A 15,664-nucleotide genomic window follows, 5' to 3' on the forward strand; every position below is an offset into this window, starting at 1 on the left:
GATCTTTATGTTATTTCACATATTTTTCGTTGTAAACCACTTTCAAATGTATCTTTTAACCCATGATTTTGGGAATAAATAAGCATATGGAACCTACAGTATATTGCGGTTTTGAATAAATTTTGAAATTAATTTTTAAAAGAGTATGAAGAGAAAAAAAAAAGAGTATGAAGAAAGTTAAATAGTAAAGTCAGTTTGTATAATTAACAATAGATACTAAGGTAGTGAGTGCCTCAGGGTAGCTTGCAAGAATATTTTCTCCCCAAAAGGTTCATAAGCTTTTTCTTTCCCCAATATGTAGTTTTTGATACAAACAGTTATCTAATTCTCCATTTAACATAAAGTGAACCATGACTACAGCCTTCAAACGCACCTCACCCCCAAAGTGATTTTTGCCCCTAAACCCTTCCTCTGTAGAAATTTTGGATAAGAGTCTCACTAAGTATACATAACTTCACTAAAAATAATTTCTCATCTAAATCCCATTGTCAGCTTGTGAACCTGAAGCATAGAATATTCCTTTGCCTTGCTTACATTCTAAAAGAACATTCTAAACAACTATCTCAAGGAACATCTTACCTTCTCTCCTGCTCAGAAAAATGAATTTCTTCCTTGGGTGTGTCTGAAACACTAAGCATTTTATCATTGCTTCTAAAATGACTGAGCCAAAATGCAAAAGGCATATCTTATTACCAGGCTCTGTTTAATGCCCAGAAGCATGAGAAAATGTTCTCCAGTTTCCTTTTATTATGTTCAGAAACAAGGAGAAAAGAAATAAACTATTATTAAACAGCAGGTTTGGCTTAAAAATCCCTTGTCCTTTAAAAAGGAAGGAAACAGGCTTCCCTGGTGGTACAGTGGTTGAGAGTCCGCCTGCCGATGCAGGGGACACGGGTTCGTGCCCCGGCCCGGGAAGATCCCACATGCCGCGGAGCGGCTGGGCCCCGTGAGCCATGGCCGCTGAGCCTACGCGTCCGGAGCCTGTGCTCTGCAACGGGAGAGGCCACAACAGTGAGAGGCCCGCGTACTGCAAAAAAAAAAAAAAAAGGAAGGAAACATGCCGTGCGTAAACCTTCTCTGCCCTCCCTCCCAATCCCCACCAGGTTCTCAAGACTCAGAAGTCAGTGAGGAGCAAAAGAGAGAGAAAATCCTTGAACTCAAGAAGAAAGAAAAGCTGTTGCAAGAAAAACTTCTGAAAAAAGTTGAAGAGCTTAAGAAGATTTGTTTGCGGGAGGCTGTAAGTGTCTTCTGCTCTTGGGGAGCACTTCACATCGTGTTTGACAGTTCCAGCCAGGGTCAGTGATCTCCCTCTCGGTTCTGTCCTGTTTTACAGGAGCTCACAGGCAAAATGCCAAAGGAGTATCCACTGAACATAGGTGAGAAACCTCCTCACGTCAGAAGGCGTGTAGGTACCGCATTCAAATTAGATGACAACTTGCTGCCGAGTGAAGAGGTATGAACACCAGCTCTGAGCGTGTCTATCAACAATGAGACAGAAATGCTGTCAGTTCGGTGTGGCTGACTTGTTCCTTTGGTTTTTGAGTTACTGCTGTACATTTTTATCTCACCAGTTAAAAGTGATCATGGAGACCAAGTTGAATTCTTTCTTTCATGCACAGTCTAGTTAAAATTGAGTTCTCTCTCATGACTTTACCCCCGCCAGACAGAAAGAGCACTAAATGAACGCTAAATGTTTATAAATTGAGAAATATTATTATAAGAATTAAGACTTCCAGCACTAGAGTCTCCCACTTAAAACCAAGTAGCCTTTGGCAGATCGTTGACCCTCTGTGAAGTCTCAATTCTTGGGTTTTCTCATCAATAAAATGGGGGTAATGATTGTTCTTCCCTCTGAGAGATGCAAGGAGTATTCAGTGAGATAACACATGTATAGCACTTGGGTATAATAAAGTTAAAATATTGGTTAGCCAATATAGAGGGTACTTTCTCATCTGCATGACATCAGACACTATGACCCTACTCGTGTTTCTTGCAGAAGTTTAGCCATCTTGGCTTTAGAAAATGATAGCAGTTTCCATTAATAATAAAGTGAGCATTGCTATTTATTGAGTGTTCACTGTATACCCAGCTCTGAGCTAAGCAATGCACATACATTATTTCCTTTAATCTTCACCATACTTTCATAAGGTGGGTGTTATCTCCCTTTTAAAAATGAAAAAAAAAATCGAAGCATTAAAAATTAAGCAATATGTCCAGGGTCATGCAACCAGGAATCACCCAGAAAGAGGAATCAAACCTCAATTTATCTGTTTCTAAAGCTGTGCATGTGAATGTAGCATTCTCTGGCTATGAATCTTGGGTGAAGTATCCCTTCTTGAAAAATACGATCTTCATCCAACCAACTGAATGAATGGAAGGCCATTCCCTTCTTTGAAAAAGACAGAGAGTTGGACTATTCAGTTAAAGTAAATGGAGGAGGGAGGTCTTGTTTTCTAGGAAAGTGTTTGAGAATACCTAAGCAGTAAAACTTAGGATTTTGTTCTCAGAGAGCATCTGATTTGAGAGCGCATGAGAAAGAGAAATGTTATTATCTAGTACATATCACAGTGACTGTGTGTGTCCATAAAAATAAAACAGTATCATCATGTAAATGCAGGACCCTGCTTTGCAAGAACTGGAGAGCAATTTCCTAATACAGCAAAAGCTGGTTGAAGCTGCAAAGAAACTTGCCAACGAGCCAGATCTTTGTAAAACTGTGAAGAAAAAACGAAAGCAAGATTACACGGATGCAGTGAAAAAGCTTCAGGAGATCGAAAATGCAATAAATGAATACCGAATTAGATGTGGAAAGAAACCCAGCCAGAAAGCATCAGTTATCTTACCAGGTTAGTAATTAGTAAGGTTTTTTAGAGTCACATAAGTCAATCCTCTTGATGGAATGTACCATTTCCAGACCAGTTCCTTTGGTAAGAGACAAAAGAAAGAACAGGATTAATTATGAGTTTCTTAGGATAAAAATGGTTTGGAATTTCAGTCTTACAAGTACGTTAACTTGGTTTTTAGTGACCTTCTTACTATTGTAATACTATACTATTGCATTGCTTTAATTTTGAGCTTTCATAGCAATGTTGGTTCCTAATAAGACGGATTCACCTTTAACTGGCCTGATGTCACTGCAAGAAATACATTTGAAAACACAGGATATTAAGAGAGCTGGGCCCTACCTAGTAGTTTCTCAAAGGTTTTTAATGCAGCAGACCATACATTTTCTTAAGGACCTATCCAACATATATGGATAGAAAAGAGCTCTTACAGTTATTGTCATTTATGGAGGCTATTTAAAGATATGGGCATATGTTCATGTTATATTATGGAAGGCAGAAGGCAGAATACAAAATTGTAACCATAACATGGTCCTGACATTGTATAATTATATACACACAAAGACTAATTGGGAAAGAGTTCAGAATATTAATAGCTGTAGAATTTCATGTCACTTAATTTTCTTCCTAATTATCTTCCATATTTTCAAAATTCTCAACATTATATATCTAAAACTTTAATATTCAGGAAAAAAGTAAACTGAAAAACATCTCATTTAGGTCGATTTCAAGTCCAATTGGCCTTCCATATTTATTAGCACGACTTTTAGCCTTGATCACTGGTTGAAATACGATTCTATTTCTTTGATTCCAAGACTTTTTTTTTTTCCCATTTAAACATCTGTGAAATTGTTATAATTCTTATACTAGATGGAGTGTTACAGTTATGATCGGCAGTGCTTTTTTCTTTTTTTACTGGGACATCAAGTAATGATACATCTTAGATTTGACAAAATATGGTAATCAGGTTTAAAGTGTACTCAGCTTCAGAGCATATGATTTGCAAAGCAGAGATACGGCTTTTAGGAAAGTGAATGCACAGACATCAACACACAAGTGTGTGTCAACTACAGCTGGGGAATTTAGGATGGCTTTGACCCTGAATGTGAAATCCAGTTGGCCTAGTCACTGGCCACCTTCTGGACCTACAGAGACGGATGATTAGCCGTGCACTTGACTTCCATAGCCATTTGTTGTGGCCCGTTCATCCCCAGCTGTGGAAGATTCAAATGTTATCCTTTTCAGTAACTGACATTTGGGCAGCGCTGGTGCCAATGGTTGAGCATATATCGGGTGGATTTTTTTAAAGCCTGCCTGACAGCTGACTCTACTGGCATTTCGCCTTCAAGCTCTACTGTGTGTCCAATTAAGAGACAGTCCTCCTGGCTCTGATAGAGATTAACATTTGAGACTGGATGTGGAGATTCACTTCATAATGGCTTTGAAGCTTACACTGAGGTGTCGTGTTTGCCTGTAACTTTGCCCATCATTGACGCTGAGTATGGAATGACTTGCCAGAGTACATCAACATCTGAGATATCGCTTTTTGCTAAACCCATTTTGTAACATTTGATGGGCACCAGTAGTAATCAGATCATTATGGGCATTTTCAACCACCAGAGTTCTTTCACCAGCATGCTGTGTTTAGGGAACCAAAGTAGTAAGTATAGCTAACATTTATTGAGCATTTGTCCTGTGCCAGGAGCTGGGCTAAGGGCTTTACATCTATTACGTCATTTAATGCTCACCAAAGCACTAAACACTAGGTACTATTCTTATCCTTATTGTAGAGATGAGCCAAATGATGCTTGGAGAGATTAAGTAATTTGCCCTGGGTCTCACAGCCAGTAAGTGACAAAACCAGGATGTGAACCCAGGTCTGTCTATTTCAGTAGTTCTCACTCAGGGGCAGTTTCACGCCCCAGGGAGCATTTGGCAATGTCTGCAGACGTGTTTGATTGTCAAAACTGAGGGTGGGGTGGTGCCGGCATCCAGTGGTGGAGGCTGGAGATCCTACAGTACAAAGGGCAGCACCCACCCTCCTCCACCACCACCACCCCACCCCCCCCGCAACAAAGAATCATCCAGTCCAAAATGTCAGTAGTGCCACCCACTGTTAAGAAACCCTGGTCTGATTGAGAAGCTTATGCAGCGCAAGTGACCACCACACTCTATCAAGAAAAAGCCCTTCTCTTCAGGGGAGGGCTCAAAAAAATAAATGATCCTAACAGTATAGTAGATTCTCAAAGGACTGTTCTCAAACTCTGTTCCACTTTAATAAATAATCCAATGTAATATTTGTACAGTATATAAGATGTTTATACCTTCAGTAGTCAATGAGTTCATTCTTACAATAGTTAACTTCCTAATGCACTGCAATTAGTTGTGTTTATCTAAATAAAAATAAGATGCACTCCATTGCAAAGGGTTTTATTGAACTATTAAGGGTGTGCAAATGTACCATTGTACTAAAGGCAGTTTATTTTATTCACAGAAGACATAATCCCATCAGAAGGTAGCTCCTTGTCTGACACTACCACCTATGATGATTGTAAGTAGCTCCCCCTTTTCAGTTTAAAATGTTATATATTCTGAAATATTAAGAATATTTTTGAGTTAAGTAAAGTCTGTTTATTATTCTTCTGGGAAAAGTAGATAGCTAACTTACATTTATGCAGAATGGCTGGGAACGGGGGATTAGGATTAACGTCTACACAGGTTAGCTCAGCATTAAATACAGTACCGTACAAATCATATGACTTCAGGGAATCAGAGTACCATAACTGGAGTGAATAGGTATCTTGATAAGGATTTGTAAGGCTCTGTAGGATTTTTTTTTTAACGTTTGAAGTAACTATAGAGAAGTTGTGTAAGTAATACAGAGTCCTTCACCCAGCTTTGTCTACTGGTGACATTTTATATAGATAGTGTCCAATACCAAAACCAGGAAATTAGTGTTGTGTAGGGTACACTACACTACCAGGAAATAATGAAGAGTTTATCACTGTCTACTTATTCCAGTTAAGTTGGAGTTTATTTTTCTTAGGAAGAAACACACATTTTAGAAATTGGGTTACCTGTCATTATGTTGGTTTCCTAGAGGTAGACTGTATCTATTGTAATGACCTGTGGTCAACATATTTCATGATGGAATGGATTTCATTTCAAGTGATAGAGTATTTCCTTGTAATCCATTCCTTGTGCTTAAATAGAGGAGCTCGCTATCTATTTGATGTGATTTAAAGAATTTGGGGGAACCACTAACCCCTACTGCTTTATCTTCCCCCAAATGGAATCGTTCATGAAAGTCTGCCATTTCAGAATTCTTCCTTTGAGCTGAGGTTTGATCATGTTTGCCATTCTTCTTTGGAAATACAAATACCAGTGGGAGACACAACAATTCCCTAGTGACTCACCATAAATCAGATTCATCACTTTTAATGATAGGATGAGCCTTTGGTCAGCCAAGGAGGCCTAAGAACATTAAAAGTAAAGCTGAACAGGGCTTCCTTGGTGTCTCAGTGGTTAAGAATCTGCCTGCTAATGCAGGGGACACGGGTTCGAGCCCTGGTCCGGGAAGATCCCACATGCCACGGAGCAGCTGAGCCTGTGTGCCACAACTACTGAGCCGGTGCACCTAGAGACTGTGCTCTGCAACAAGAGAAACCACTGCAATGAGAAGCTCGTGCACTGCAATGAAGAGTAGCTCGCTGCAACTAGAGAAAGCCTGAATGCGGCAATGAAGACCGAACACAGCGAAAAATAAATAAATAAGACAAATTTACAAGTAAAGCTGAACAAAACTCATCCAGGCCCACTTTACAGACCAGCTTCCTCTTGGCCCCTTACACACTGAGGTTTTTCTGTAATATAATTCTAGAAAAGTATAGTATAGTATCACCCATTCCACCTGAGAGATTTATTTGTTCAGCATGCCACCTATTGAGTTGGCATAAGTTGGGTCAGGCCCCACAAGAACATTCAGTAATTTTTTTTCTATTGTATAAAATATAAAAATTAATTTCCTGAAACGTAGGTACTTTTAAAAATATCATCTTTGGAAGACCACTTTGCTCACCAGACAAATCTTCCACTTTCTTTTTTGGGAGGTTTTGGCATGGTATTTGTTTACTTTTTTATTTATCTACTTATTCTTTCATTCAATTTACTTATTATAGCCAGTGACACCTGTACTCTTGCTGGGCAGCGATCAAGTTCAGTACCTCATTCTCCAAGAATTCTTCCTCCCAAGTCTCTCGGGATTGAGAGAATCCATTTCAGAAAGTCGTCCATGAATGAACAGTTTGTGGATACCAGACAGTCCAGGTAAGAAGTCACATTATCAGTGAGGTGAATGCCTTGCCACTATGAGATCTTTTCTCCAAAATAGTCAACCCGTTTTTGCGTTATCCTTTTTATTCTTTCAGAAAGTGTTATCTTGTAAAACCAAAGCATACAAACTAACCCACTTATTTATTGTTGGTAGCAAGTGGAAGTGTTTTTAAAGAGATCTTTTGAAAAGTATTTGGTGTTTCCTTGATTTTAAAGTCTACTTGATTTATATTAAATTATAGGAACATTGATTATAATCTGAATTTGGGTATAGTGTCCAAAGTTCTGTTTCATCACCCACGGTTTCAGGAAACTGTCATTAAATACCACTCTTCCAAACCAAGTGAGAGAACTGACTTCTGAACTTTCAAAGGAAAATGGGACTTCAGTACATTTTTAGTCTGTAAAGTAGATTAATACAACTTCTCAAGTGTCTCAAGTAAATATTATCAGGGCAATAACAACAGGGCAATAACTTTTTAAAAGATGACAGACCAATCAATGGTTCCCAGAATTTGGCTGCAGGGATCAATACTAGTTTTATTTATTTTTCTTTCTACATAGGGCTCAAGATAGGATTACCAACTTTTTACTTTGTCTAATCAGAATGTTCAAACAAACAGCACTACGATTTCATGAAAAAAAAAAATGACCTTTACATATCCAAAATACAGTCATCGTTGTAATAATAATAATAATAATAATTTGAAGTTAACATTTATTGAGCACTTACTATGTGCCAGACACTGCTTGAAGTGTTTTAATATGTATTAATAAATTTAATCCTCACAACAATCCTGACTGTATTACTACCATCCTTACCAATTATAGATAAGTACACCAAGGACGAGAAAGCATGAATCACTTGTTGGGTTTGTCAACTAGTAAATGTCAGAATTGGGATTTGAACCTAGGTAGCCTGACTCCAAAGCCTGTGATGTGATTTTAGCCAATATTATATTGCATCTCAGGGAAGATGGAAATTAGTCTCAAAATAAAGGAAGATTATTTAGATTAAATAATTTTTCTCTTATGAAAAGAAAACCCACATTTTGTTATATTTCTAATTTGTCAAAGACCAGTGAAAACTTTCATCTCATATTGGCCCAAGTTTTTAGATTAGCATCTAAAAACTGTTGCCTTAAACAAAAGAGATCCAGGTGTCTAGAGCTGTGCTGTCCAATTTAATTAAAAGTAAATAAAATTTAGGGCTTCCCTGGTGGCGCAGTGGTTGAGAGTCCGCCTGCCGATGCAGGGGACGTGGGTTCGTGCCCCGTTCCGGGAAGATCCCACATGCCGCGGAGCGGCTGGGCCCGTGAGCCATGGCTTCTGAGCCTGCGCATCCGGAGCCTGTGCTCCGCAACGGGAGAGGCCACAACAGTGAGAGGCCCGCGTACCGCCAAAAAAAAAAAAAAAAAAAAAGTAAATAAAATTTAAAATTCGGTTCCTCAGTCCTACCAGCCACATTTCAAGTCCTAATAGGCACATGTGGCTGATGGCTGATATTGGGTACCACAGATATAGCACATTTCCATAATTGAAGAAAGTCCTATCAGATAACACTGGACAAGTGTGTTTATTATATTAGGGAAAACAAAGCTATTTCAGCAAGAGGAGTTATAACTGGGAAAATCATTATCTTAAAAATTATTATGCCTTCATCCCCAAGAGCTTAAGATGGGTTTGCTCTTTGATCCAGCAATTTCGCTTTTAGGAATTTTTCCCCTTGAATTAACTACAGGATGCTTTGTTTAAACTAGCATTGTTTATACTAGTAACAAATGAAAACAGCCCAAATGCTCAACTAGTGGATTGTTTAATTATGGTCAGTCTTTACACTGGAATACTATAAACTCATTAAAATAACAGTGTAGGTGAATATTAAGTGACATAAAATGTTAAATGAAATTTTTTTAAGTGGGTTTTGAAAGAGAATATACAGTAAGATCTCATTTTTTGTTGTTAAAAGTATAAATGCTTTTTTTAAATTGAAGTATAGTTGTATTACAATGTGTTAGTTTCAGGCATACAGGAAAGTGATTCAGTTATACATACGTGTGTGTGTGTGTGTGTGTGTGTGTGTGTGTGTGTATTCTTTTTCAGATTCTTTTCCCTTATAGGTTATTACAAAATATGGGGTATAGTTTCCTGTGCTATACAGTAGGTCCTTGTTGGTTATTTATTTTATATATAATAGTGTGTGTGTGTTAATCCCAATAAAAGTATAAATGCTTATAAGTATATATGCTTAGTAAAAATATCTGAAAATGTTTAGTGTTCTGACTTATCTGAGGCACCAGATTATGGACATTTAAATGTTTATCTGTATTTTTAAACTTTTTTGCAATGAACTTGACATGGTTTTGTAACAAGTGAGGTATAATCAAAGTCATTTTTAATTAAAAAATTAGCTTCAAATTGTGTTCTCACTGTGCTGGAAAGTGGACAAAGTGATTTAAGGATGCTGTGAATGACAGTCCACTACCCAAATTCATGCTGCAGAGTATTTTTGTATGGTCCATGAGCTAAGCATGGTTTTAGATTTTTGAATACTGGAACAGAAATCAAAAGCAGTAATATTTTGTGACATAAAAACTGTATGAAATTTTAATTTACGTGTCCACGGTCAAATTTGATTGGCACGCAGTCACCTCCATTCACATACATATTGTCTACACTGGTCTCTTACTTCAAGGGCAGAGTTGAGTCATTGCGACAAAGATCATCTGGCCCACAAAGCCAAGAATATTTGCTGTGAGGCTCTTTACAGAGAAAGGATTTCCTGCTCTCGTTGCTTCCAATCTATTTTATTCAATACACCCTTTTTTAAAAGTCTTTTAGTTTTTTCCTTCATATTTATGACTCAGAATCACATCACTTGTGCTTCCCCTAAGATTCATCTGTGATGCACCAGGATACTAAGCCATAAATACAGTTTTCCCAGTTATCTCTTTATGTTCCCATTCCTTCAGTTTCCAGTAAGTTTCCTTCCTTTTTTTTTTAATTGAAGTATAGTTGATTTACAATGTTGTGTTAGTTTCGCGTGTACAACAAAGTGATTCAGTTATACCTAGATGTAGTTTTTTCAGATTCTGTTCCCTTATAGGTTATTACAAAATATTGAGTGTAGGGCTTCCCTGGTGGCGCAGTGGTTGAGAGTCTGCCTGCCGTTGGAGGGGACACAGGTTCGTGCCCCAGTCCGGGAGGATCCCACATGCCGCGGAGCGGCTGGGCCCGTAAGCCATGCCCGTTGAGCCTGCGCGTCCGGAGCCTGTGCTCTGCAACGGGAGAGGCCACAACAGTGAGAGGCCCACATACCGCAAAAAAAATATTGAGTATAGTTCCCTGTGCTATACAGTAGGTTCTTGTTGGTTAGCTATTTTATTTTTAATTCTATTTTATTATTTTTTTTGGAATGTTATTTATCTTTTTATACAGCAGGCTCTTTTTATTTTGTTTTATATTGGAGAAATTTGATTTACAATGTTGTATTAGTTTCAGGTGTACAGCAAAGTGATTCAGTTATACATATACATATATCTCTTGTTTTTCAGATGCTTTTCCCCTATAGGTTATTACAGAATATTGGGTAGAGCTCCCTGTGCTCGACAGTAGGTCCTTGTTGATGATCTATTTTATATATAGTCATGTGTATTGTTAATCCCAAGCTTCTAATTTATCCCTCCCCGCTCCAATAAGTTTCTAATCAGCTTATAACAAGCTTGCCAGAAATGTTAGGCGGCTCCTCATTTCCTGAATTCTTTTTTTTTTTTTTTTTACCGTCACAGAGAAATGCTGTCGACGCACAGCAGTCCTTACAGAACTCTGGAGAGGCGGCCCCAGGGAGGGCGAAGCGTGCCCACCACACCTGTTCTCACCCGGAACGCTTACAGCAGCAGCCACTTGCAGTAAGAGGGCTTCATTCCAGTCGCTTTCTCTCTGTTGACTTTTGCTTTAAGGTTTTGTTTTACTTCACTGTGGTTTGTTTTTTAATTTGGCTATGTTGGGTCTTCATTGCTGTGCGCGGTTTTTCTCTAGTTACAGCGAGCAGGGGCTACCCTTCGTTACGGTGCGCGGGCTTCTCATTGCGGTGGCTTCTCTTGTTGTGGAGCACAGGCTCTAGGCGCGCGGGCTCAGTAGTTGTGGCTCACGGGCTCTAGAGCACAGGCTCAGTAGTTGTGGCGCACGGGCTTAGTTGCTCCACGGCATGTGGGATCTTCCCGGACCAGGGCTCGAACCCATGTGCCCTGCATTGGCAGGCGGATTCTTAACCACTGCGCCACCAGGGAAGTCCCTTCACTGTGTTTTTAATCACTTTCTGCAGTGGGACTTTATTTTATGGCTCTACACTTTCTATGCACTTAACAGATCAAATATGTGAGCCAAGAAAATGTGCTTGAAAATGTACATGGTTTGGGTAGATACTGGATTTTTTGTGCCTTAATTTTTCCAGCTGGACATTACCATTTGTTATTCAATGGTGAGGATGAAGATAATGACAGTAGCAACATTTTGAAGTGTTTACCGAAGGCCGTGCTATTTTATATGCACTATATTATTTAGTCCCCGCAACAAGTCTGACTGGAGTTACTAGATACTGTTTTTTTCCTCATTTTACAGAGGAGGGAGGGAGATTAGTTAAATATCTTGTCCACATTCATACGGCTGGGAAATGATGGGGCCGTAACTCAACCCAGATGCCTCCAATGTCAAAGCCAGACTCTGTTCCCCAACAAATGCTGTGTTCGCCCTAGTCTATGTATCCTGCTATCCTGTTGGAAGAAAGAACCCTCCAAAGACATGTGGGATTTTTCTTAGGCTTTGACGTAGGTTATACAGCATCAGTTTATCTTCCCTATTGTCAAGGAAGGATGTGGATTGCCCAATTGACAGAATTGATTTCTTTTCTCATTTTGACCATGTGAACCCAGTGGTTTCTGTTGTGTGTTCAGCTTTGGAAACCTTAAAAATCCTAGTGCAGTTCAGGAGCTATTAAATCGTTCGACATGGTGTTCTTTTCCCTTCCCTCGGTCCTCGTTTCCCTGTTTGTCTTTTACAAGTTTGCTTCCTCCTCTTTCAGACCCGAATCTTCATCTCAGCACTGCCGCCAGCGGAGTGGAAGCCTTGAGTCCCAGTCTCATCTGCTCTCTGAGATGGACCACGATAAGCCATTTCTCTCCCTCTCCAAATCCCAAAGAAGCAGCAGCACAGAAATCCTGGATGACGGGTCTTCCTATACCAGCCAGTCGAGCACAGAGTATTACTGCGTGACACCCGTGGCCGGACCCTGTTACACCACCCAAACTCTGGACACTCGCTCCAGGGGTCGGAGAAGGTCCAAGAAACAGAACGTTTCCACTTCAAATTCAGGAAGCATGCCCAACCTAGCACAAAAGGATAGTCTGAAGAATGGCGTCTACTCAAAGAGTCAGGAGCAGCCTTCTTCCAGTTACTACACTGCCGGGTACACGCCATATGCAGAGTGTGATTTGTATTACAGTGGTGGCTACGTCTACGAGAACGACACTGAAGGACAGTACAGTGTCAATCCTTCCTACCGGTCCTCCGCCCACTATGGATATGACCACCCAAGGGACTACAGCAGGTCGTTTCATGAAGACGAGGTCGACCAGGTGCCCCATAACCCATATGCAACTCTCCGGCTGCCGAGGAAGGCTGCTGCCAAGTCAGAGCACATCACCAAAAACATCCACAAGGCCTTAGTGGCAGAGCACCTGCGTGGCTGGTACCAGCGGGCCTCTGGGCAAAAGGAGCAGGGCCACAGCACACAGACTAGCTTTGATTCGGACAGGGGATCGCAGAGAAGCCTGGGCTTTGCCGGGCTACAGGTACCCTGTTCTCCAAGCAGCCGAGCGTCTTCCTACTCTTCAGGTAAGAATACTGCAGAGGCACTTGATATCCAGATTTCATTTACCTCATGTTCCCCACCTACTCCAAACCAACTCCCCTCAAGGGTCGCGAGACCAGGACCCAAGGTCAGGAGAGTGGTAGCCATTGGGTAGAGCCACAGATTCAAGTCCAACAAACATTTATTGAGCACCTACTCTCTGTGCTGCCCTGGGTTAGGGGCTTTCATACATTTTTATCTTTTCTAGGTCTTCCGTTGACAATCACATCTCTTTAAAGTGTTCCGGGCTTTGGGATGAACAGATACACACTACTATATATAAAAGAGATATCCAACAAGGACCTACTGTATAGCACAGGGAACTATACTCAATATTTTGTAATAAACCTATAAGGGAAAAGAATCTGAAAATGGGGCTTCGCTGGTGGCGCTGTGGTTGAGAGTCCGCCTGCCGATGCAGGGGACACGGGTTCGTGCCCCGGTCTGGGAGGATCCCACATGCCACGGAGCGGCTGGGCCCGTGAGCCATGGCCGCTGAGCCTGTGCGTCCGGGGCCTGTGCTCTGCAACGGGAGAGGCCACAGCAGTGAGAGGCCTGCGTACCGCAAAAAAAAAAAAAAAAAAAAAAAAAAGAATCTGAAAATGAACATTTTATATATATATACATATATATACACACACACACAGACATACCTATATATATATATGTATACGTAAACTGAATCACTGTGCTGTACACCTGAAACTAACAGAACATTGTAAATCAACTATACTTCAATATTATACATCTTTCCCTGTTCACAACTAGGAATTGGATTATCTAAAGGCTGTCCATTCCAAATGCTCAGGTCTCTGTGTAAGGCTTCTAATGAGTCTGATAGGAGGTGGCATTTACTAACCACTGTTCCTGGCAGTGTTCTAAGTACTTTGCAGGTCTTAATTCAGTAATCATATGTATTCCACTTTATGGTTGATTTAAGGGACTTTCAAAGATAATTTGGATTAGAGGTGTTCTCTTCACGTGTTGTCTTTGGTCCCTAACTCCACTACTGTTCCTGGAGGATTTACTGCGTACCTCCAGCTGTGCTAGGCATACTTTAAGGAGAGAAATGGGGACCTAAATGGAGAGTCTGCCCGGGGTTTCATTTATTCAGCAAACAAGCAGGCGTAGATACTGAGCATCCAGTTTCAAGCCAGTTCCTGGCCTGGATGAATTCACAGTCTACTTAGCAGCCAGAGGAATATATGAAAATTAAGCAACATTAAAGCTCTAAGAAATGGTTGAATTCTCAAACCACGTGAAAAACCGAGGTCATGAGTCTTGCCCCCTCTTTCAAGCAGGACACCTTAGTGAGACATAGCTCAGGGATCCCTGAATCATTGTGTGATCTTCGGTGAAAAGTATTCCTTTAAAAGTTTCCTAATGTTGTTGACAAGAGGCATCTCCATGGAGATTTCTATTTGGGTTCTAGTGTTCTCGTATTTGTCCAGGACTTTGGACTTCTGCTTTGGACTTCCCATTTATTACCACATCTAACATATGAAAAGCCTCCTGTAGTTATTTCTTATCTGTGGCTCTGATTAGAGAATGCCTTTCTTCCCCCTCAAGTTCTGGGTGTTGCATGAGAAACGTGCAGAAACCAAAGGAAGAGGGCTGGGGTGCATGTGGATGGTCATCAGGGCACAGCACTGGGGTGATGCCTCTTTAAACAGCGAGGCCAGGGAGAAGCAGGTGTAACTCAGAAACTTCAACATTCCTGGCCGGTGGCTCAGGACTGGGGCAAAGGTGAGAAGGGAGATAACACTTCCAGGACCCAGTGTGAGAGTGTGAACCTTGCTGATACCAGCAGGATTTGGCCCCATAAGCCAAAAGGCATCACATTTTAAGGAATAAGACGGATGGAATCAGTGCTCCCAGAATTCCCTTTTGGAATTTTCCTCATTCCTGTCTACAGTTTATAGCTACAGAAATGTTTTATAACAGGCACGCATCATTCTCATAGAGAGATAAGTTTCCGATTATTTGCCAGTTAGTCAGGGGTTTTGTAATCTCTTCCAGCCACCTAAAGGCTCTCTGGGTGACTCAGTTTTACTAGTAAGGACAGTCACCATTTATTGGCAACTTAACCCTGTGCCACCCGACCTGCTCAGCGCTTTATGTGTACTCTCCCACTTAATGTATGCAGCAGTTCTACATAACGAGTGCTGTTGTTATGTGTATTATTATTATTCTACTCTTGCAGCTGAGGCAGTTCTGACTCAGAGCGTTTAAATGACCCTGCCCGAGCTCCCAAGCTAGTTAAGTGGCAGAGTAGGAATTCGGTCACAGCTCAGACATCCTAACCACCACGCCTCTGAGTTATGAAACCTTCCTGGAAGCTTAAAGTGGGAATGTTACATCTTTGAGTCAAAGCCTTGTGGCATGCAGGACCACAGATGAGTTTTGAAATGTGTTTGTCTCACACTGTCACATGTGCTTTGTGGGTGTGAGAGAGAAGAGGAAGAGGTTGGCCTCCAGGAGCAGGAAATGGAAAGAGCTGGAAGAGGCTCCAGGAACAGTGTGGGGTTTTTGAGTCGTGGATGACTGGCCTGGCGTTATGCAGCCCAGGCATGGGGCAGGA

At 40.8% G+C, this 15,664-nt stretch overlaps 1 protein-coding gene across 6 annotated transcripts in view; it reads left to right on the plus strand.

Annotated features, from left to right (window-relative positions):
- Positions 1–15,664, plus strand: part of FRMD4B (FERM domain containing 4B) — a 336,491-nt gene that overhangs the window by 313,431 nt on the left and 7,396 nt on the right. For 5 of the 6 annotated variants that reach the window (XM_030867699.3, XM_060308019.2, XM_060308021.2 and 2 more), the window contains 7 exons: positions 1,104–1,237; positions 1,334–1,453; positions 2,618–2,846; positions 5,338–5,394; positions 7,022–7,169; positions 10,964–11,083; positions 12,256–13,067. In XM_030867699.3, coding sequence (XP_030723559.1) covers positions 1,104–1,237; positions 1,334–1,453; positions 2,618–2,846; positions 5,338–5,394; positions 7,022–7,169; positions 10,964–11,083; positions 12,256–13,067 — 1,620 coding nt within the window. The remainder of the gene's footprint in view (positions 1–1,103; positions 1,238–1,333; positions 1,454–2,617; positions 2,847–5,337; positions 5,395–7,021; positions 7,170–10,963; positions 11,084–12,255; positions 13,068–15,664) is intronic. The other variant, XM_060308018.2, reaches the window with a different exon arrangement.

This window comes from Globicephala melas, chromosome 11, assembly GCF_963455315.2.
Source record: "Globicephala melas chromosome 11, mGloMel1.2, whole genome shotgun sequence".
In the NCBI taxonomy this organism is placed as follows: Eukaryota; Metazoa; Chordata; class Mammalia; order Artiodactyla; family Delphinidae; genus Globicephala; species Globicephala melas.